The following is a 20,426-nucleotide window of genomic DNA, read 5'->3' as shown; positions in this document are numbered from 1 at the left end:
CCTCACAGTGTCCCTCCAGGTGCTCCTCCTTGTCCCCACTCAGTGCCCCTCACAGTGTCCCTCCAGGTGCTCCTCTTTGCCCCCACTCAATGACCCTCCAGTGTCCCTCCAAGTGCTCCTCCTTGTCCCTAGCCAGTGTCCTCCCGATGTCCCTCCTGTCCCCACCCAGTGACCCCCCCCGAGCGCTCCTCCTTGCCCCCCAGTGCCCCCCTAGGCGCTCCTCCTTGTCCCCCCGTGTCCCTCCTTGTCCCCCCGCCGTGTCCCTCCGGCCCGGGGCGTGGCGGGGGGGGGTGGGGGGGGAGCACGCGGGGACACGGGCGGGTGGCGCGCGCGGGGCAGTCCTCCCCGCGGTCCGCACCGCGCCTTTAAAAGCCCGTGAGCGGCGGGCGGCGGGCGCAGAGGCGGCGGCGGCTCCAGCACCGGCTCCCCGGGGCCCCCGGTTTGCTCCTTCCCTCAGCCTCTTTCCCCCCCACCCCGGGGACAAGAAGGACGTCGCGGGGCGTCGCGGGGCGAAGCAGCGACCATGACGGAGAGCCCGGCGGCGGCACCGTCTTCGCCCACCAAAGCCAAGCGGGTCAGGGTGGCGCGACGGCCGGCGTCCCACCCCACCTACTCGGACATGATCTCGGCTGCCATCCGCGCCGAGAAGAGCCGCGGCGGTTCCTCCCGACAGTCCATCCAGAAGTATGTGAAAAGCCACTACAAGGTTGGCCAGCACGCCGACGTCCAGATCAGGCTCGCCATCCGGCGCCTTCTCGCCACCGGAGTCCTCAAGCAGACCAAAGGGGTCGGCGCCTCCGGCTCTTTCCGCTTGGCCAAGGCTGACAAGGCAAAGAAGTCCCCGGCCAGGAAGAAGAAGAAGGTGGCCAGGAAATCCACATCGCCCAGGAAAGCGGCGAGACCAAGGAAAGCCAAGTCACCGTCAAAGAAGCCCAAATCTCCTGCCAGGAAAGCCAGGAAGAAGTCGAGGGCCAGCCCAAAGAAAGCCAAGAAGCCAAAGACTGTTAAAGCCAAGTCGCTGAAGGCATCCAAGCCCAAGAAGGCAAAGCGGTCGAAACCCAAAGCCAAGTCCGGTGTCCAGAAATCACCCAAGAAGAAGTGAGAAATCTAGAGGTCTTTTGATGCTCTCCCCATTGGTTTCTGTAAATAGCTTTTGCCTTTATTTTTACCCCTTTCTATTGTGTTTTATAAAGAATTGATCTAATCTTGTCTGGAAATAGCTAAAACAAGGCAGTTAATGAAAGAAAAAAGGAACATCTTTGGTACGGAGAGTTCCATTTTTTAAGAGTTTCTGGTCTGGGTTTTTATTGTGACGTCTCATAAATTTCTTGTGTGTGTGTCTTGTTTCTTGAGGTGCTTCTTGTGTGTTGGGAGTGATGGTGACTCCGTGTGGGTTTTTTGGGGCCGTACAGAATGTCAAGTCCTGATCCTGCCCCAACTCCTGAGCGATTGTGTGTTGGCTGGGGCTGGGCAAAGACTGCCTGTGCTGGAGAGCAAATGGGAACATATGGCTGCAAGAGACACAGAGGAAAAGGGACTCCCTGCTCCCTCCTCTACCATCCTGGCTTCCAGGCAAGAAGCCAAGGCGAGGTCTGCTGGGTGCTGGAGATAATGGGGCTGCCTGCCTGCAGGAGCTGCAGACGCACAGCTGGGTGGTGGCAAGGACTCTTGGGGCAGGGATGGGATGGAGGTGGTGGAGAGGGGCCAGGATCTGTCCACGTTTGCTTTCAAGGAGCTGGAGGTGTCCATGAAGTGGGAAGAGGGTTGATCACCCAGGAGAAAGGACAAATGTGGCTATGAGCAGCTTTGCTCCCTAGGGAGGAAGAGACCTGAGCGCAGCACTGGGCAGCTTGACAGGCAGGCTGGGGTGGGCAGGCAGGTCCTGGTGAGGCAGGACTGCTGGGCAAGGTCCCGCTATCACCCTGGGGCTCTGGCTTTGTGCCCAGTGAGGGCTGGCACAGCTTCAGGGCCTACTTGGTCCTGCCTGGCCCCTGCTGCTCCCTGGCCAGGGCTGGGCCATCCTGACAGACAGAGCTCAGCAGGGTCCAAGCCTCAGGCAGCAGGTGCCTAATTCCCCTTGGCTAGAGATGGCTAAACTCCTTGGATGTCAAGTTCCCCAATCACCTGGGCCAGGAGCTCAGAAATCCCAGGGGTTTTGGCTGCCCTATCCCCTTGGGTTTGCTGTGTCTACATCCCAGAGGCTCAAGGACTCCACCCTCCTAGACAGTAGCTCCCAAATCCATTGTCCTGATAATCCTAGCAGGATCTGTTCCATGTTCTTTCACTCACCTCTGTGACTGGGAAGATCATGGAACAGATCTTCCTAGAAGCTATGCTAAAGCACATGCAGGACAGGGAGGTGTTTAGAGACAGCCAGCACGGCTTCACCAGGGACGAGTCCTGCTGGACCAGCCTAGTGGCTTTCCATGATGAGATAACCACATCAGTAGACACGGAAAAGCAATGGATGTGACCTATCTGGACTTCTGTAAAGCTTTGACACAGTGCCCCACAACATCCTGCTCTCTATACAGGAGAGATATGGATTTGGTAGGTGGACTTTTTGGGGGATGAGAAATTGGTTGGACGGTCGCATTCAGAGAGTAGTGGTCAATGGATTGATGTTCAGATGGAGATCTGTGACAGGTGATGGCCACAAAGATGATCAGACGGCTGGAGCACCTCTGCCAGGAGGACAGGCTGAGACAGTTGAAGTTGTTCAGCCTGGAGAAGGCTCCAGGGAGACTTTATAGCGACCTTTCAGTACCTGAAGGGGCTACAAGAAAGGTGGAGAGGGATGTTTTACAAGGGCATGGAGTGATAGGACAAGGGAGAATGGCTTTAAATTGGAAGGAGGAAGATTTAGTCTAAACGTTATGAAGAAATTCTTCATGACGAGGGAGGTGAGGCACTGGCACAAGTTGCCCTGAGAAGTTGTGGCTGCCCCATCCCTGGAGGTGTTCAAGGCCAGGTTGGATGGGGCTTTGAGCAGCCTGGTCAGTGGGAGGTGTCCCTGTCCATAACTGGTGGGGTTGGAACTAGATGATCTCTAAGGTCCCTTCCAACCCAAACCATTCTGTGATTCTATAATCCTAAATCACTTGGGCAGACAGTGCCCGAGCTTTTTAGCCAACTGAGGACTCCAAACCATGTAGTGCAGGGTTCTGAAATCCTTGGCCCGGGGGCACCTAATCCCTTTGGCCTCTGGTTCCTAAGACACCTGGGCCAGAGCCTCACAGGTCAACGGGGCTGAAGAACCTAAACCGCTTTCAAGAGCCAGGTGCATCTGGGACACGAGGGAGTGCGTGGCCCCGTGAGGCCACAACCACAAGCCACACCCACTGCTCCGATGAGACACTTGCCAGTTACAAGTGGGGTTCCCCAGGGCTCAGTAGTGGGTCCAGCCCTGTTGAATGTCTTTATCAATGACCTGGATGAAGGCATCGAGTGCACCCTTAGCAAGTCTGCGGACAATACTAAGCTGGGTGGAAGTGTGGATCAGATGGAGGGTAGGGAGGCTCTGCAAAGGGATCTGAACAGGCTGGACCGCTGGGCTGAGACCAATGGGATGAGGTTTAACAAGGCCAAATGCCGGGTCCTGCACTTGGGGCACAACAACCCTGTGCAGTGCTACAGACTAGGAGAAGTCTGGCTGGAAAGCTGCCTGGAGGAGAGGGACCTGGGGGTGTTGGTTGACAGTGGCTGAACATGAGCAAACAGTGTGCCCAGGTGGCCAAGAAGGCCAATGGCATCTTGGCTTGGATCAGAAACGTCGTGACCAGCAGGTCCAGGGAGGTTGTTCTCCCTCTGTACTCTGCACTGGTGAGACCGCTCCTCGAATCCTGTGTTCAGTTCTGGGCCCCTCACCACAAGAAGGATGTTGAGGCTCTGGAGCGAGTCCGGAGGAGAGCAACAAAGCTGGTGAGGGGGCTGGAGAACAGGCCTTATGAGGAACGGCTGAGAGAGCTGGGGTTGTTTAGCCTGGAGAAGAGGAGGCTGAGGGGAGACCTCATTGCTCTCTACAACTACCTGGAAGGAGGTTGTGGAGAGGAGGGTGCTGGCCTGTTCTCCCAAGTGACAGGGGACAGAATGAGCAGCAATGGCCTCAAGCCTCGCCAGGGGAGGTTCAGGCTGGACATTAGGAAAAAATTCTTCCCAGAAAGGGTCATTGGGCACTGGCAGAGGCTGCCCAGGGAGGTGGTTGATTCACCTTCCCTGGAGGTGTTTAAGGCACGGGTGGATGAGGTGCTGAGGGACATGGTTTAGTGACTGATAGGAACGGTTGGACTCTATGATCCTGTGGATCTTTTCCAGCCTGGTGATTCCACGATTCTATGACTCTATGACACTTACGGCCCGTCCACAACCCACCCCGGTCCGGCCAGCGGGTCAGCCTGAGCCCCGCCCTCTCCCCGCCGCGAGGGGCGGTGCCCGCGGCGGCCAATGGCTCCGTTCCCGTGGCTGCGGCGCGCGGTGCCGCCCCCTGCCGGCGGGGCGGGGCGGGGCGGGGCGGGCGGCGCGATGTGGCGCGTGGGGGCGGCGCGGGCGCTGTGGCGCGGGGCGAGCGGGGCCGCGGGGACCCCCCGCTCCGCCTCGGGGGCGGCGGCCGCTCAGCTCCGGCGGCGCTTGGAGAGCGAGCTGCAGGACATCCGAGGCGCCGGCACCTGGAAGAGCGAGAGGATCATCGCCTCCCGACAAGGGCCCCACCTGCGCTTGGCGGACGGAGGAGCCGGTACTTGCGCGGAGGCTCGGGGTGGGGGGGGGGGCGCCTCTTCGGCTTCTTCTCCCGGTGCGAAACCCGCGCTTCTCCTTCTCTCTCTCCCCGCAGGGATCCTCAACTTCTGCGCCAACAACTACCTGGGGCTCTCCAGCCACCCCGAGGTGATCCGGGCTGCGGTGGAGGCTCTGGAGAAGTTCGGCGCGGGGCTCAGCTCCGTTCGGTTCATCTGCGGGACTCAGGTACCGGGGCAGCATCCCCTGCTCCAGGGCCGCTTCTCCCGGGAGCTCTGCTCAGCCGGCCCTCGGGACGCGTGGTCGGGTGGAAAAATCCACCGGCTGGGTCCCTGCTACCCAAAATCCGCCAACTTCAACCATCGCGGCTCCTCCGAGGGCAACGAGACACAAAATCGGTGTCTTTTTTTTCCCTGCTAAGGGTCAAAATTGCAGCGAGCCTGACTTGAAATGGCCCTGTCAAACACACCCTGATTTAGAATCTTAGAATCATAGAATAACCAGGTTGGAAGAGACCCACCGGATCATCGAGTCCAACCATTCCTATCAATCACTAAACCATGCCCCTCAGCACCTCATCCACCCGTGCCTTAAACACCTCCAGGGAAGGTGATTCAACCACCTCCCTGGGCAGCCTGTTCCAGTGCCATTTATCCCTGCTGGAGCCCTTGCAGAGCCCCGGCTGGTGAAGTGCAGAGGGAACTCGGAGCTGCTCCCCTCTTCCTGCTGCGCTTTGGGCTTCCAAACTCATAATCCCCTTTTAGGGCCGTGTTCACTAACGCTTTCTGAGCACAACTAATTTCTTCACACACCCACGCACCTTTTCTGAGTAAAACCTGGCTGTTTGATCCTCTCTCAGGCAGCGTCTGCAGCAGGCAAGCAAGAACTTGTGCTGCCCCAGTGGTACCACTCGCTCCTCTTTTCTCTTTAGAGCATACACAAGGACCTGGAGGAGAAGATTGCACGTTTCCACCAGCGCGAAGACGCCATTCTCTATGCCAGCTGCTTTGATGCCAATGCTGGAATCTTTGAGGTTCGCAGGGCTTTCCTTATGTTATGGGTGGAGGAGGGAGGTGATGGCAAGGTGCCTGCTGTGCCTTCCAGAGGCTCTGGTGTGAGCTCTGTGCTGCAGAGAAGATGGCTATCACTGGTGGTGGAGAACCCTGACTTGATGCCCTTGAACCTGGGGAGCAATGCAGAACTGTTTAATCAGCCCTCACCTCCCTTTTCCCCAGTTGGGTCCAGGTTTTGGGAAGGGCTTCCTTTTCCTGGGAGGTCTGTGTTCCCCGCTGAAGCATAGGCAGGAGGAAGGGTTAATCCTCCAGGCTTGCTAGGGAAGGGGAGAGAGGTTTTTAGCTCAGAAGATACAGGCAAGAGTGTGGCCTAAGGAAACTGGGGAATAAGGTAGCTGGGAAGGAAAATGAAAAGTTTAGTGGTGCCAGGAGAGACATGGCAGCTGCAGTCAAATGCAGCCTTGTTCTCTGCACTGGATGTTGGAAGATTGAGATGATCGGGTGAGTTGGTACCCCAGAGCAAAGGAAGATCCTGTCTGTTTGGTGCGGCCAGGCCCTGCTGACCCCAGAGGACGCGGTGTTGTCGGATGAGCTGAACCATGCCTCTATCATCGATGGGATACGCCTGTGTAAGGCTAACAAGTACCGCTACAAGCACATGGACATGCAGGACCTGGAGGCCAAGCTGCAGGATGCACAGGTATGGAGGTCTGCTCCCACCCCAATGCAAGGGGGCTTGGTTAGCTACCCAAAGGCCGAGCTCTGTCTTTTTCTATGCCATAAGCATTGTTTTTGCTGGTAGACACAGGTAGGCATGGATGGGCAAGGTGGGGAAGCAGCTGGTTGCAACGCAACCCCCAATCTCAGTTAGATACATCCCCTCCCTGCAGGAGCTGGACTATGTCCTAGTCTCCTTTGCCAGCCCCTCTCTGCAGGGTGACATCTTCACCCTGGGGATGCCACTCTCCTTCCCACAGAAGCATCGTCTACGGCTGGTGGCCACCGATGGTGCCTTCTCTATGGATGGTGACATTGCACCCCTGAGGGAGATCTGCCAGCTGGCCCAGAAGTATGATGCCCTGGTCTTCATTGACGAATGCCATGCCACAGGCTTCCTGGGACCCAATGGCCGGTAAGTAGCCTTTTCGACTCTGTTTCTTCCCCAGCTGCTTCTGAAGCAAGGCCAAAGGTGCTGATGAGCAACATATTTTTCCGTGGGGACTCCAGGAGCCACCATTCCTTGAGGGCTTTGGACCCCACCTTTGAGACACCTGAGGGTATTGAAGTGAGGTGCTTTAGCAATGACCCATCCCAATGTGGCAGCTGCTTCCAAGACCAATGGTCTTCCAAGACCATTTCTTCTGCCTGTCTTGGCAAGCAGATGGACTTCCTTCCTGATTTCTTAATCCTTGTCCTCTCAGACAAGGGGGCAGCACATCAGCGATGTGCACTGCTCACCTCAGAGGACATCGGCTACTCTAGACAGGCAACTGCTTTGCCCTGGTGTATGATAACAGTGTAGCACATCAGAGGCTGTGCAAGACCTACATCGATGGTCTGCTAGAACTATTGAACTTATAGGCAAGGAGTTTGAGTGCTCTCCCATCTGTAAGGGATGAAGAACCCATGCTCTTCTATGGGGAGATCTCAGTTTAACCTTCCCCTGTCCCGCAGAAAGGCTAACACTTGGGTTGACTACCACAGGGGGAGTGTTCTTCCTTTACCAGAAGGGAGACACCAAAGAGCTGGCTGGTGGTGCTCTGTTTCTCTTGAGGCATCAGGTAGAACCATAGAATCGTTAAGTTTGGAAAAGAGCTCTGAGATCATTCAGTCCAACCTTCCGCCTGGCACCACCGTGCGGGCTAAACCATGTCACAAAGTTCCAAGTCTATATGTTTTTTGAACACCTCCAGGGATGGCGATTCCACCACATCCCTGGGCAGCCTGTTCCAATGCTTCACCACCCTGCCAATAAAGAAACTTTTCTTCATATCCAATCTAAACCTCCCCTGGTACAACTTGAGGACATTTTGTCTCATCCTATCGCTTCTTACTTGGGAGAAGAGAACAGCACCCACCTCGCTACAACCTCCTTTCAGGTGTAGACCTGTAGAGTGGTGTGTGCTGACACAGCTGATAATGTGAGATTCCTTTTTTTTCTTTTTTTTTTTTTTTTTAACAGGGGTACTGATGAGCTCCTGGGAGTGATGGACAAAGTCACCATCATCAACTCCACCCTGGGAAAAGCTCTTGGGGGAGCTGCAGGTGAAGGCATTTTCCTGTCCAGGGCTCTCCATGCCCTGAGTAGCTTCACAGCATTGCTTTGATGTTTCCTTCCTCTGCCTAATGACAGAGCAACAAATGCATGTTATCCTTTCCTGGTGGTGGCAGGAGGCTCAGTCTGAGACTCTGCTGCAGGGTCAAGGAAGGTCCTGCCATGTGATGCTTCGACTATTATCTTGCTCATGCATTTGCCTTTGGGGTCAAGCTAGAAACTCTTGGTAAAGCGCATCAACTGTGATTTTTGAGGCTTGGTTTGTACTGAAATTTCTGCTGTGACCGGTTGGCTTTATTGAGCGGGGGAGTGGCCTCTAAACAGGTCATCCTACGGTGCCTTATCCATTTCTCTTTCCTCCATCTGCAGGCGGGTACACAACTGGCCCCAAGCCCCTCATTGATTTGCTCCGCCAACGCTCCCGTCCGTACCTCTTCTCCAACAGCCTGCCTCCTGCCGTGGTGGGCTGTGCGTCCAAGGCCCTGGACCTGCTCATGGAGAGCAACGCCATCGCGCAGTCCATGGCTGCCAAGACCCAACGGTGAGGTGACCAGGTTGGGGTTGGAGCAGGGGGAGAGGTTTGCTGGGAATGAGTTGCCCATGTGTGTTTATTCCACCCCAGGTGACAGCAGTGAAGGTAGTTTGCAAGTCATGGCGGGAGGGTTGTTCAGGGGAGACTGGAGGATGCGCCTCTGTGTGTCAGGCAGGTGTGTGGGCAGATATGTCACATTTGGATGCTCTGTGTGCTAGGACACATCTGCCCCTCAAGTAGCTGTAGTCCCATGGACCTGAGCAGGGGGTCACTCCAAAAAGAGAGATCCCTTCCCTGCGCAGGAGATGCAGGGAGGAGCAGAACCATAGCTGGCCCTTGGTGGCCAGGGCTTCCGGGGGAAAGCAAGGCAGCAGTCCCCAAGGACAGGGGTGATGATGTTTTAGAAAAAAAAAAGCTTAAGACACGTGGATTGGAATCTATGAATCTGATGCAGGCATCATTTTATGCCCTTAATATGCAAGTATGGCTCTTCATAGAATCATAGAATCACTAGGCTGGAAAAGACCCATTGGATCATCAAGTCCAACCATTCCTATGAAATATTAAACCATGCCCCTTAGCGCATCGTCGACCCATCCATTAAACACCTCCAGGGAAGGTGACTCAACCACCACCCTGGGCAGCCTGTTCCAGTGCCCAATGACCCTTTCCGTGAAAAATATTTTCCTAATGTTCAGCCTAAACCTCTCTTGGCAGAGCTTGAGGCCATTCCCTCTCGTCCTGTCCTGTCTCATCCTCTTGTTCTTTCACCAGGTTCAGAAGCAAGATGACGGCAGCTGGCTTTACCATCTCGGGGAAAGACCACCCCATCTGTCCTGTCATGCTCGGAGACGCTCGGTTGGCTGCAGTAATGGCTGAGGACATGCTAAGCAGAGGTGAGCTGGGGAGGGAACTCTGGATGCAGACGTATGCGCTGAGGGGAGAGACAGCCGTTGATGGTGCCACCACTGTCCCTCCTCCAGAGGATGTTCCTGCATGAAATCTGTTTATTTGGTACCTTCCAAGAGCAAATGTCATCCTGCTGTCCCCTAGACACTGCTGGTTTCCTGTCCTTTCTGTCTTGAGGGGTGTTTACAATAGCTCTCTTGTCCTGCCATGCTGGACTCCATCCCCGTTGCTGGCCCTAACCCTCATTTCCAAGCTTGAGCACAGATGCCACTTGAAAACCCTGAAGCCTGGAAATGGTTGAGAGGGGAGGGAGTATCTGAAGGCCTTTCTGACACCTAGTACCACCTCAACCTCCTTCCCCCCGCAAACCAGCTCTGACTCTGTGTATTTCCTCCCCAGGCATTTATGTCATTGGCTTCAGCTACCCCGTGGTCCCCAAGGGAAAGGCCCGCATCCGGGTCCAGATCTCGGCTGTGCATAGCGACGAGGACATTGACCGCTGTGTGGAAGCCTTCACCGAGGTGGGACGGAAACACGGAGCGCTGCCTTGAGGGGCCAGCCAACACCTCCTCTGGCACCCTCCCTGCTCGTGACTAAGTGCCTGTGCCAGGGGAAAAGGCTTGAGAAACACGCTGCCAAAAGCAGGACCGTTCTTCAAGACACCTAAGACACGGGGGAAGCTGTGACGCTGGCGGTGTGCTGACAGCAGCATTGCTAACCAGCTCTTGTGTCATTAAAGGTCCCCTGCAGTACCGCAGGCGTTTGTCTGGCTCTTGTTTTCTTGTTTTCATCCAGGAGCTACAGCCCGTTCCTATACGCTGTCACTGTAACTGGAAACTCTGCTGTGTCTTTCCAGAAGCATTAGTCTGGATGCTGAACTGCAGCTCCTGCTCTCTCCTGCCGGTGGATATGGAGGATTGTTGGTATGCCTGATTTCACCTTCATCCTCCGTGCTCTCCCGCAGGTCCAGCAGCAGCATCCCAGCAGATGCTTTAATTCTCTACCAAGGCAGGGGCCCTTTCCAAGCCCTTGGCAACCTGTACCACTGGCAGCTGGTTTGGGAAGGAGACCAGGGGCCAGCTGAAGCTTCGGTGCTCTTTTCTCCCCTTCTCACTCAGGTGTTGGGTGTGAGGCTTGCTTGGTCCTCGATGCTGGGTCTAAGGCTTTTCCTATTGCTGTGGTGCTCCCAAGCCTGCCCTGGGAGCTGCATCTCACCCCAGAGGGTGAGCCAAGCAGCAGGGGAAGCCAAGGGGGTAGAGGACCTGGGGCTGAGGCTTTGGGCAGAGCAGGTGACAGAAACCTGTAATTTTCCTCCCATCAGCTGCAATTTTCACACAGCAGAGAATGCACAGCGGGCTGGGATCTGTCCATTTATTCTTCCACGCTGTGCTGGGCTAGGGATTTAGCACTCAAGTAGGAAGAAATGAGTCCTGGGCATCTCTCAGGATTGCTTTGTTTGTATCATTTTTACTCGCATGAGGAATCACGTGTGACCTGCTGTCTGCACGTGTGCTGAGCTGATTAGGAGCTGCCTGCAGCCCCAGACAGACTCCATCTGAAATGAGCCTGTGCCGTGCTTGGGTAGCGGTGCACTGGGTCATGTCAGCAAAGCCCTGCTCCGAAAATGCTATCTGTCATTAGGCAGTCAGGGAATGAGCTATGGGGTGATATCGTATCTGACCTGAACCACAGCAACGGCAGAAGAATGCAGAAATTAATCCAGGGTTGCAGAGTTTTATGGGATGCAAAAGGCAGGGGAGAAACACATTTTCTGTGGAGCTGCCACCAGACCTTGTCTGAATACCTGGTAGTGCAACTGTGTGCTGATTTTATTTAATTTTCCATTTCCATAGGGCCCTGAGCTCAGCCAGCTGATAAAGTGTGATACGGAGTTCTCTGAGTGGCGGCAGGCCCTCATGGTGCTGCACACTCTCCTCCCTTACACTACCCATTCCCAAAATATTACCCTTTGGTATTGGGGAAAGGGCAGGATGGTACCCTCAGGCCTCTTTTGCAACCTGGAAGAGATGAAGCTTCAGCCAGATGGGCTCTGGTGCAGGGCATTTGAGTCCCTGAGCTGAATCACTGCTGTTTTCAGCCTGAGGCACATGGACGCCCTTGCTCCTAGCTATTTGCACACCTCCATCGCACACCTGCACCATACTCCTCCCCTCCTTCCCTGGAGTGTCCCCAGCCCATGCTTTCTCCTCTTCCCTGGACTTCTGCAGGCAGCTTCACCCGTGGCTCTGCTCCACTCAGGGCAACCAACCCAAGCATTTTAATCCTGCTCCAGCTTTCAAGTTCCCTCTCAATGGGAGAGCAATCCTACAGGTGCCTCACTGCTCACAAGCAAGAGCAGCAGCAGCCTCCCCAGCGATGCGCACAGTTGCCTGCACGCATGTGCTCCCCCTTCCTCCTCGTCTCTTCACCAGGAGCCCTGACCTCCTTCTCCCCTCCGTCTCTCCCAGACCCCTTGGCAGCTGACCCCCTGCGCTCCTGCTACTTCTCTGCCAGCTTCAAGGCCGAGCTTGGCAGCGGACTGCGGTTTGCACAGTAGCGCAGGGAATGCCAGAGCTCAGGGAAAGCAGGAGGGTCAGGAGATGGCACGCTGGAAATGAATAATGCAGCACCCACTGACTGACTGCAGGCGCTGTGTTAATATTATATTCGCAGGCAAGGCCTCCAGCTCTTTGTTTCTTCAAGGCCTCCTGACCTAGGTCTCATCTGCAGCTCTTTGCAGCTTTCAGCCCGGAAAGCAGACAACTTCTTGCTGCGTGGGATGCAGAGATAGATGCCACTTTTCGAGGGTGGCACCCAGGCTCACCGACTCACCCCAGACCCCATGCGCTGCCAGGCTTCCCCCCAGGTTTCAAGTTGTCACCCTCTACCCTATGTGATATAGGTGTAGGATTCCTGTATCTCACCCATTTTACCTCAAAGCAGGGACTGTTCTGTCCCATCCCATTTCCATACATACCCACCCTCACATATGCTTCCAGCCCTGACTCCCTGCCCACCCTCAACTTCTACCCTCACTAGGCTGCCTCTTCGCAGTCCCAAACCTGCCCCTATTCCCGTAGACACCCTCCAGCCCTCCCTGACACTGCTGTTTCCACCTTGATCTGCAACCCACCTTGCTCTACCCCTTCTGCGGCCGCATCCCCCTGCCCCCTCTCCCAGGGATGCCCCAGCTTGGACAGAGGCTGCTGGGGCCGATTCGAGCATGTTCTGAACCTGCTGTCGCGTGCTGCAATTTTCCCATCCCGCATCCTTTGTCAGAGATAAACGCCGCACAGTGTTAATTCCTCCGCACGGGTGGGCACCGGGTGAAGCAGCTGCGTCCCCCTCACCCTCCGGGGGCTTTGACGAGAAACTGGGATGCCTGCAACCTCTTCCTGCTTCATTGCTGGAGGTTTATTTTCCTGTTTTAGGGATCATCTCCCTCGGCTCGCTAGCCCCAGGGCTGAGTCCAGGCAACCCACTCACTTCTTCAGGCTGCTTGGCTGCAGGAGCAGTTGTTGGGGTGCCCTTGTGCGGCCCCCTCAGCGGCAGGAGCACTTGCAAGCAGCCACGACGGGGTACGGGATGTGCCGCCAGGAGCAGTGTGGGGGCCCGGGGCGCTGGGCAGCCCAGCAGTGCCAAGCCAGCAGCTTGATGTGGGTGACCTGCGCGGGGCGGCAGGTCATGCCGGGGGGCCAGGAGCAGCCGGGGGGTCCAGCCTGGCAGGCGGTGTGGCGAACCCAGCGGGGCCAAAAGACAGGTCCCAGATCCACCCAGGTGGAGGTGAGGCGGCAGGTAGCCTGTTCCACCAACCACCGCCGCAGGCGCTGAGCCACGACCCTTGGCAGCTCGGGGGGCAGCTCGGGGCTGGGGGGCAGCAGGCTGGGCAGCTCCAGCCCCTCGGCCTCGCGCCACAGCTTGCGGCGGTAGCGCCCAGCCCCTTCCGCCAGGTCTCGGCTCAGCGACTCCAGGTTGTCCTCGGGGACGCTGCCGTTGCGGGTCCAGGGCTCCTCAGCTGCCATCCAGAAGGGGTCGAAGGCTGAGCCCAGCAGCCGGCGCAGCCGCCCTGGCCGCAGGTGCCGGGGCTTGGGCGAGTAGTGATAGTCCTCGGGCGAGAGCGAGAGGCTGTACGGCCGCACCGGGGCCGAGGGGCGGCCGCGCAGCACGTGGGCAGCAGGGTCAGGGGTGCTGGACGGCAGCGGCGGTGGCTCCCGGCGTTCCTCTGGCGGGGGTCCCAGGGTACCCAGTGGTGGGAGCAAGCAGAAGAGGAGGAGGAGGCAGCCGTGGCGTGGTCCCTCCATGGCGAGCGGCGCTGCAACGGGCTGTGCCAGGCTGCGGGTTCTCGCTCCGGCGCATCCCCCAGGTTATCACCACGTCGCAAGGCATGGCCTTCCCCTTTTCCCTGGTTACAGTGGCTGATAGGGAGCCGGCAGGGACACCCAGCTCTGTCCTGCCGGAGAGGCGAGGCCGCAGCAGCCCTCCCGCCAGGCTGAGCAGCGCTGCCGGTGTGGGCATCAGGGCTACTGGGGAGGGGAAGGGGCTGGCACCTCTTCCGTCGCCTCCACGTCCTGCCCTGTCGTTACAAGAGGCATCCAGGACCTTCCCAGTGAAGTGAAGCTGGTGGCCTTTGAGTCTTGCCGAGAAGGGACCACTAAGCCACACTCAGCATAGGTCCCATTGCCGGGGCAGCGGGTCACGGGGGCTGCATGGGTCACTGCTGCCTCTTGGCACATCAAGCTGGCGTACACGCTCTCCTGGGCAGCTGTCACAGAGCTGAACCTCCGGAGGTAGCCCCCGCTTAATGGCTAGTCCTTTGGCTCCACATCGCAGCCCCCCAGCAGTGGTGGTGAGGGGCAAATCTGGGTTGAATGGAAACCAAAACCTGCTTTCCCTGTCTTCCCCAGGTCAGACGTTGTGGGAGAGAGTCGATCTGCTCAGTGCTGTGCTACTAACAATTAATTAATAGCAGCTAGTCATAGCAATTGTTTGTGTTCCAGAGGGTTAGACCCATATCTCAAGGACAGGGCAAGGGTCAGGCTCACCGTGGTGGGATATTCATGGGCAACAGGTACTGAACATCCAGCATCACAGGGTATCCACAAGGCCTGCCAGGGTCCATGAGACCCTGCCCCTCTCCCACAGGAGGGCAGCAGGCTTTTCTTCCACTGCCCGCTCCCCACTGGAGCAGGGAGCAGCTCAGCCTGCGGGAAAGCTGGGCAGAGAGGAGTTAAATCCAAACCCAACCTCAGGGAGAGGGGAAAAAAAAAAAACCAACCAGAGATCAATGGATCAGCAGCAAGAGCAGAGGGAGGGAAAAGGGGGAGACAGAGAGAGAGGAGAGGAGCTCCACAAGGAGAGAGATGGGTGCGGGAGCCAGAAGAGAAAGCAGAGCTGGCAGTGGGTGAAGAAGGCATTGGAGCTCCGGGGAGGGGTGAAGACGCTCTCTGGACAAACTCTTCATTAGACCACATCCTCCTTGCCACCGCTGCTGGACTGGAGGTCTCCCCAGAGCAAGCCACAAAGCTGCAGGCCCTTCCTCACAGAGGTGAGTGCTGGTTTCCCAAACTGAGCGGTGGCCTCAGGCTCGTGAAGAGGGACACACCAGTGCCTAGGGATGCACCACAGTCTATGTGTGAGGTGCATGCTCACAGGGAGTCTTCTGCCCTGGCAAGCAGATCACACAGGACTGGATGGAGGGGCCAGATGGTTTCCAGTAGGATATAGGGGACCATAGAGCCAGAGAAGCTGAGATGAGGTTTTGGTGTGACAGAGAGAGGCTGCTGGGAAGGAGAAGTGGCATGAACTAAGAGATGCGGGAGCACGGGGTGAAGGAGCTTGCACAACCCAAAAAAACAAGTTAATTGCATGTCAACAGTTGCTAGATAACGGTGTCTTTCCCTCTTGGTTGCTGCTCTGCGAAGGACAATTTGTTCTAATCAAAGCACAACATGGGGAAGGCTCGTTAGGAGATAGGCTGTCGGTGCTCCCCTCCTGAGCACAGTGTTACTTAGGCTGGAGGAAGTTTTGCAGCAAATCACAATACCTTGAGCAGCAGCAATAACATCTTCCTTCACAATGATAACTGTGCCCTGCTTTAGGTGGCTCTGAGGGCTTCCTCCCATCCCCTCCTAGCTGCTGCCATCCAGTCCATGACCACCTCTCTGGATCAGGAAGAGGTAGCCTTAATTGCCTCCCCTCTGTGGAGCACAACTCCTGAAAAAAAGGCAAGGGGGAGCCAGCTCCAGGGTGGAGATGGTCCCAGGTGAAGGAGCTCCCTCAGGGTGGCAGCATGGTGGGGTGCTGCTGCTGCAGGGTATCATCCAGGCATCAGGTCCCTGCTGCAAGATGTGGCACTGCCCTCTGGTGAGGGTGCCAGGACCACTCACTGCCCATGACTTTGCAGCTGAGCCCTGTTGAACACCAGCCAGGATTCAAACTTGCCAAGCCAAGCAATCCCAAGAGGTTTGGCAGGTTTGGGATTGTAGGAGTAATAAAAAGGAAGCCAGGTGACAGGTCAGGGGGTCATTAGAGGGCTGGGAACACAGGAGGTGCTATGCTGGGGACACGAATGAGTGCAGGAGAAAGGGGTTTCAGGTCCTCTAGATGTGGGCTGACCGATCTCAACAGCATTCTTGCCAGTGGCATCATGAGGATCTTGATGTCATCATTTAACCTGCTGGTTGGGATTGGCATCTCTGGGAGAAATATGTGTGTCAGACAAAGGGTGCCTTGGTACCAGAGCTCTGTTGGCCACTGTGGTCACCAGCAAGCAGCAGCTGGTTGCCTATGGCCATGCACAGATGCTGTGTCTTCCTTTCTTCCTGCGCAGGTCCACGTGGTCAGATGGGGAGATGCCAGGAGGCTGGAATGCCTCCTCTGACAGCCTGGAGCTGCGAGCTGCAGGGATTATCGTGCCTGTCATCTTCTCCCTCATCTTTCTTCTGGGCACTGTGGGGAATGGGCTCGTGCTCGCTGTGCTGCTACGGAATGGCCAAGTCAAGTACAACACCACCAACCTCTTCATCCTTAACCTGGCTATGGCTGACCTGTGCTTCATCATCTTCTGCGTCCCCTTCCAGGCCACCATTTACACCCTGGATGGGTGGCTCTTTGGAGCCTTTGCCTGCAAGGCTGTGCATTTCCTGATCTACCTCACCATGTATGCCAGCAGCTTTACCCTGGCCGCTGTCTCCATTGACAGGCAAGCATCCCCTCCCCTTTGAGTCCCTCAGCTCAAGCGTTTGCCACACTTGTGCTAAAAGACAGGAAAAAGGCCAGCCCTTACCCTGTTGAGTGTTCTGTGAGGAGCAGGCAGGGATAACAGAGCTAGCTTCCTTATCTCCCCATGCCCTCTTCCAGCACCAAGCCAAGTCCTTGGCCTGGTTACCCAGTCCCCACTTAGGAAGGAGGAGAGCAGGCACATGCTGAGATTTAGTATTCACAACGCTAAACCAAGAACAGCAAAAACCCAGGGCAGCAATGCGCCAGAGGAGAAGGAGGCAGCCCTCTGGGTCCTGCTCCTGTCCTTCTCTTCCCTGGTTCCAAAGGCAAGTTGCTTGTCTTTCCTGAGCTAGCACAGCAGGGTGGGCAATGGACAACCCAGACCCATAGCTAGGATGACCTAGCTGGTCTCTATGTGATTCACCACAAACCAAGAGACGGGTGGCTGCATGCAAAGGGACACACAGGGTAGCAGCTCCACAGGACAGGAGGGCAACGAGGTATCATCTCACCCATGTTATGTTTGGTCTCTCCTTCTCTGTCCCATCCTCACCAGGTACCTGGCCATTCGCTATCCGCTGAAGTCCAGGGATCTCCGTACCTCCAGAAACGCAGGAGTGGCCATGGTAGCGATCTGGTCACTGTCGCTGCTCTTCGCGGGGCCTTACCTCAGTTACTACCAAATTGTCCACTACCACAGGGTGCCCATCTGCATCCCCATCTGGGAAGACCGGCGCCGAAAGATTCTAGACATCCTCACATTTGTCTTTGGATACCTCCTGCCCGTGATTGTGGTGAGCCTGGCATACGCCAGGACCATCAAGTTCCTGTGGACCTCCGTAGACCCTATAGAAAGGATCTCAGAGTCCCGGAAAGCAAAGCGTAAGGTCACCAAGATGATTGTGGCTGTGGCAATCCTGTTCTGCCTCTGCTGGCTGCCCCACCACCTGGTCATCCTGTGCTTCTGGTTTGGTCACTTCCCCTTCAACCGAGCCACTTATGTTTGCCGCCTGGCTTCCCACTGCCTTTCATACGCCAACTCCTGCCTCAACCCCATCGTCTACGCTCTCATCTCCAAGCATTTCCGCAAGCGTTTCAAACAGGTCTTCACCTGCCTCTTCTTCCAGAACAAGCCCAGGAAGAAGAAGAGGAGAGTTGGAAAGAAAGTCCCTATGGTCAATGTGGGCAAAGGTTTCACCAACAGCACCAGAGGTTTCTATGGAGGCAACACTGAAGTGACCCAGATCCCAGAGGAGAACATCAGGAAGAGGGACCCTGAAGGTGCCAGTCATGATGCCAGAGTATGGACTCACCAGCTACAAGATGCCATGGTCTCTGTGCAGAAGGAGCGGCTAGAGGAGGGAAGTTTGACAACAGCAGGCCATCCCCTAGCAATGACTCTTCCAAGAGAAACCGAGGACTTTCTCACAGTCCATTACAGATAAGCAAAGTGAAGAAGCCTGTTTTCCAGCTTGTGAGTAACCACTCAGTTCCCAAACGGACAGGATAATGGGGAGTAGAGGGGAATGGACACAACAGAGCCACCAAAACATTCTGTGGCAATGGTTAACCCGTTGTCCCCACACACCTTCACTCACTGGCCCAGAGCATTCATGTAGAAATGGCACAATCCACCCATGTAAATGCAGAGTGGAGGGACAGGATGCAAAGCAAAGAGCCCCGAGTGGCATTCCTGCAACAGGTTTTAAGGCCTTCATTTCCCATTTTCCGAACCTTGAAACTCTAAGAGAGAAGCAATTGAAATGAAATCATCCTGGCAGGGAATCCAGACTATTAAGGGCACATCAGAGCACGTGTGGGAAAGATGGACAGAGTCCACGGGGGCCTCTCCCTGTCAGGGCTGGGGTGCTGTGCCTGGCTCCAGGAGGTAAAACACCGTGCCCTGCCTGCATGTTATTTTCCCATGGTTTAAGAGTCACCTCCATTCATTTCCAGAGGCCTGCATCCAGATCAGAGAGCCTTTGCCAGACTATCTTGTGGCAAGGAGGTCAGCTGTCTATGCCAACAGCTCAACAATACAAACTCTGCATCAGTCACTAATCATACTCAAGTGATTTAAGCCACAGCAGGTGAAGACTGGAAAGGCTTGTGTGCTGACACCTCTGTTTACACCCCCCTGACCTGTGGCGTCTCTGAGGTCCAAGGAGGAAAGGACCGTCTGTCTAGTTTCTTCTTCACACTCTGCCCCACCAGAAATACTTGCTGGAGGATGCTTCCCGGAGCTTTTTCCCACCTGGCTTTAGCTCTTGCAAGCAGATCCTGCAGGACACTGTCCAACTTCCTAATGCCACTTGCAGTTCAGAAGTATTTCCACATAGCCACTCCTAGTTCTTCCTAAACAAACCTGGTAACACCTCCTTCCACCACTTGTGACCCGCCTCTCTGCTTACTTTCTGTTTGCCTTTTGCAAATTCCTGAGCAGTCCTGCCTCCTCTTTGAACTTTCCTTGCTACTCAGGTTTTCATCCCTTCCTTCTGGGGCTGAAAAACCGGTTGGTCTCTGAGCAGTGATATTATTAATTGATATTAACCCTGCATGTGTGTTTTACTGACTTGTCCTGGAAGTTTTTTTGCACGCAATGATGATGATCATGAGTGAATTGATGCCTGTTGCCAACGAAGAAGACAGTAGCTAAGCTGCAAAATGACCTGTGGAACCAGACGGCAGTCATGGTGAGGCAGAGAAAGAAACAGACCCATGTGCACTTGGTCCAATCCTGTTTCCTCAGTGCTCCTTTCTGCCTGATGGAGGGGTTTTCTAGGCCAATACCACACGGCAGGTTAGGACATCTTCCAAGATGCTGTGGGTCCCACATCTGCCTAGGAGTAAAACTTTTGCCCCGCTCTGTCCCCTGCAGCCGTAGTGGAGCCTTTGGCTGTGGTAGCAGCTCAACACCACCTCGCATCAGGGCCAAGCTTCCCCCTGGCTTGACCATGGGAAGGATGGGAAGTGCCACGGGATTGTATGGTGGGACAAAAATCACGTTCACTAGAAGGTGCTGGAATTTCTCCCTTTGCTTGACCTGAATAAATTCCAGTAATTTCCTTTGCCTTCTGTGTTTGCTGTGTGCTGGATACAATTTCTGCCCAGATGGGGGGCTTTGCAGTTTGGTCTGGAAGCTGTACAAGCTGTCTGGCCAGAGTCTGGTGCTCCCAAGTCTCTAGTAGGTCATCATTTGCTTTATTTGACTCCGCAGACACTGCAGAAGTGTACAGAAGAAGCAAACCTGAGGTTTATAAGGTGGATCCAGCACTGCTGGCATTCAAGAGGAAGTTGTAGGAGAGGGAGAGACAGAAGTACGGAGAGGGAAAAGGAGGGATGGTGAGAGGACAAGTGGAGGGGGAAATATAAATGATAAATGTGTGGCAGGAGCCCTCCACAGGAACAGAAGATGGCAGTGAGAAGGCAGGGCAAAGTGAGGGGCTATAAGGAGAAGGAAGGAAGCTGAGGGGGCATGAGAGTGGCGGGAAGCAATGTGCTGGCAGAGGACCCACATTTTGGCAGGGCCCTTCTCCCCATCCCAGCAGTGTCATGCTGTGGGGGAGCATCACTCAGCGGTGTAGAACCCCAGCCCCGGGGTGGCTTTCTCTGCATCCTTCTGCATCACCAGGCTGCCAGAGAAGCCCAGAAAAACACCACCCAAGCAAGGCCTTTGATCAGTCCAGCACAGACGAGAGGGAGGGAGTCAGCGGAATCTGCATGGCTGTGATGCCGTGATTTGCCA

The 20,426-nt window shown here is 55.7% G+C and overlaps 4 protein-coding genes across 5 annotated transcripts; 3 read left to right on the top strand and 1 right to left on the bottom strand.

Annotated features, from left to right (window-relative positions):
* The first annotated feature begins 396 nt into the window (after positions 1–396).
* On the top strand, positions 397–1,287 carry H1-0 (H1.0 linker histone). The gene has a single exon (XM_069849798.1). The coding sequence runs from the start codon at positions 524–526 to the stop codon at positions 1,100–1,102; it is 579 nt and encodes a 192-aa protein (XP_069705899.1). The 5' UTR covers positions 397–523; the 3' UTR covers positions 1,103–1,287.
* A 3,234-nt stretch (positions 1,288–4,521) lies between these two features.
* Positions 4,522–10,217, top strand: GCAT (glycine C-acetyltransferase). The gene is made up of 9 exons (XM_069856114.1): positions 4,522–4,732; positions 4,829–4,959; positions 5,663–5,764; positions 6,298–6,444; positions 6,722–6,876; positions 7,927–8,009; positions 8,389–8,560; positions 9,326–9,447; positions 9,860–10,217. The coding sequence occupies exons 1-9, from the start codon at positions 4,522–4,524 to the stop codon at positions 10,009–10,011; spliced, it is 1,275 nt and encodes a 424-aa protein (XP_069712215.1). The 3' UTR covers positions 10,012–10,217.
* A 2,690-nt stretch (positions 10,218–12,907) lies between these two features.
* On the bottom strand, positions 12,908–14,140 carry LOC138716628 (noggin-like). Its single transcript, XM_069849796.1, has one exon. The coding sequence runs from the start codon at positions 13,759–13,761 to the stop codon at positions 13,003–13,005; it is 759 nt and encodes a 252-aa protein (XP_069705897.1). The 5' UTR covers positions 13,762–14,140; the 3' UTR covers positions 12,908–13,002.
* A 454-nt stretch (positions 14,141–14,594) lies between these two features.
* On the top strand, positions 14,595–18,545 carry GALR3 (galanin receptor 3). Of its 2 annotated transcripts, XM_069849794.1 has the most exons (3): positions 14,595–15,005; positions 16,290–16,619; positions 17,238–18,545. In XM_069849794.1, exons 2-3 carry the CDS (start codon positions 16,312–16,314, stop codon positions 18,124–18,126), a joined length of 1,197 nt encoding a protein of 398 aa, XP_069705895.1. In that variant the 5' UTR covers positions 14,595–15,005; positions 16,290–16,311; the 3' UTR covers positions 18,127–18,545. The 2 variants fall into 2 exon arrangements, with proteins under 2 accessions (XP_069705895.1, XP_069705896.1); XM_069849795.1 differs by lacking the exon at positions 14,595–15,005 and having other exon boundaries at positions 16,290–16,661.
* Positions 18,546–20,426: the final 1,881 nt, after the last annotated feature.

This window comes from Phaenicophaeus curvirostris, chromosome 1, assembly GCF_032191515.1.
Source record: "Phaenicophaeus curvirostris isolate KB17595 chromosome 1, BPBGC_Pcur_1.0, whole genome shotgun sequence".
Classification (NCBI taxonomy): Eukaryota; Metazoa; Chordata; class Aves; order Cuculiformes; family Cuculidae; genus Phaenicophaeus; species Phaenicophaeus curvirostris.
Note: the sequence above shows the minus strand (reverse complement) of the source record. Positions and strands in the feature narration are given on the sequence as shown.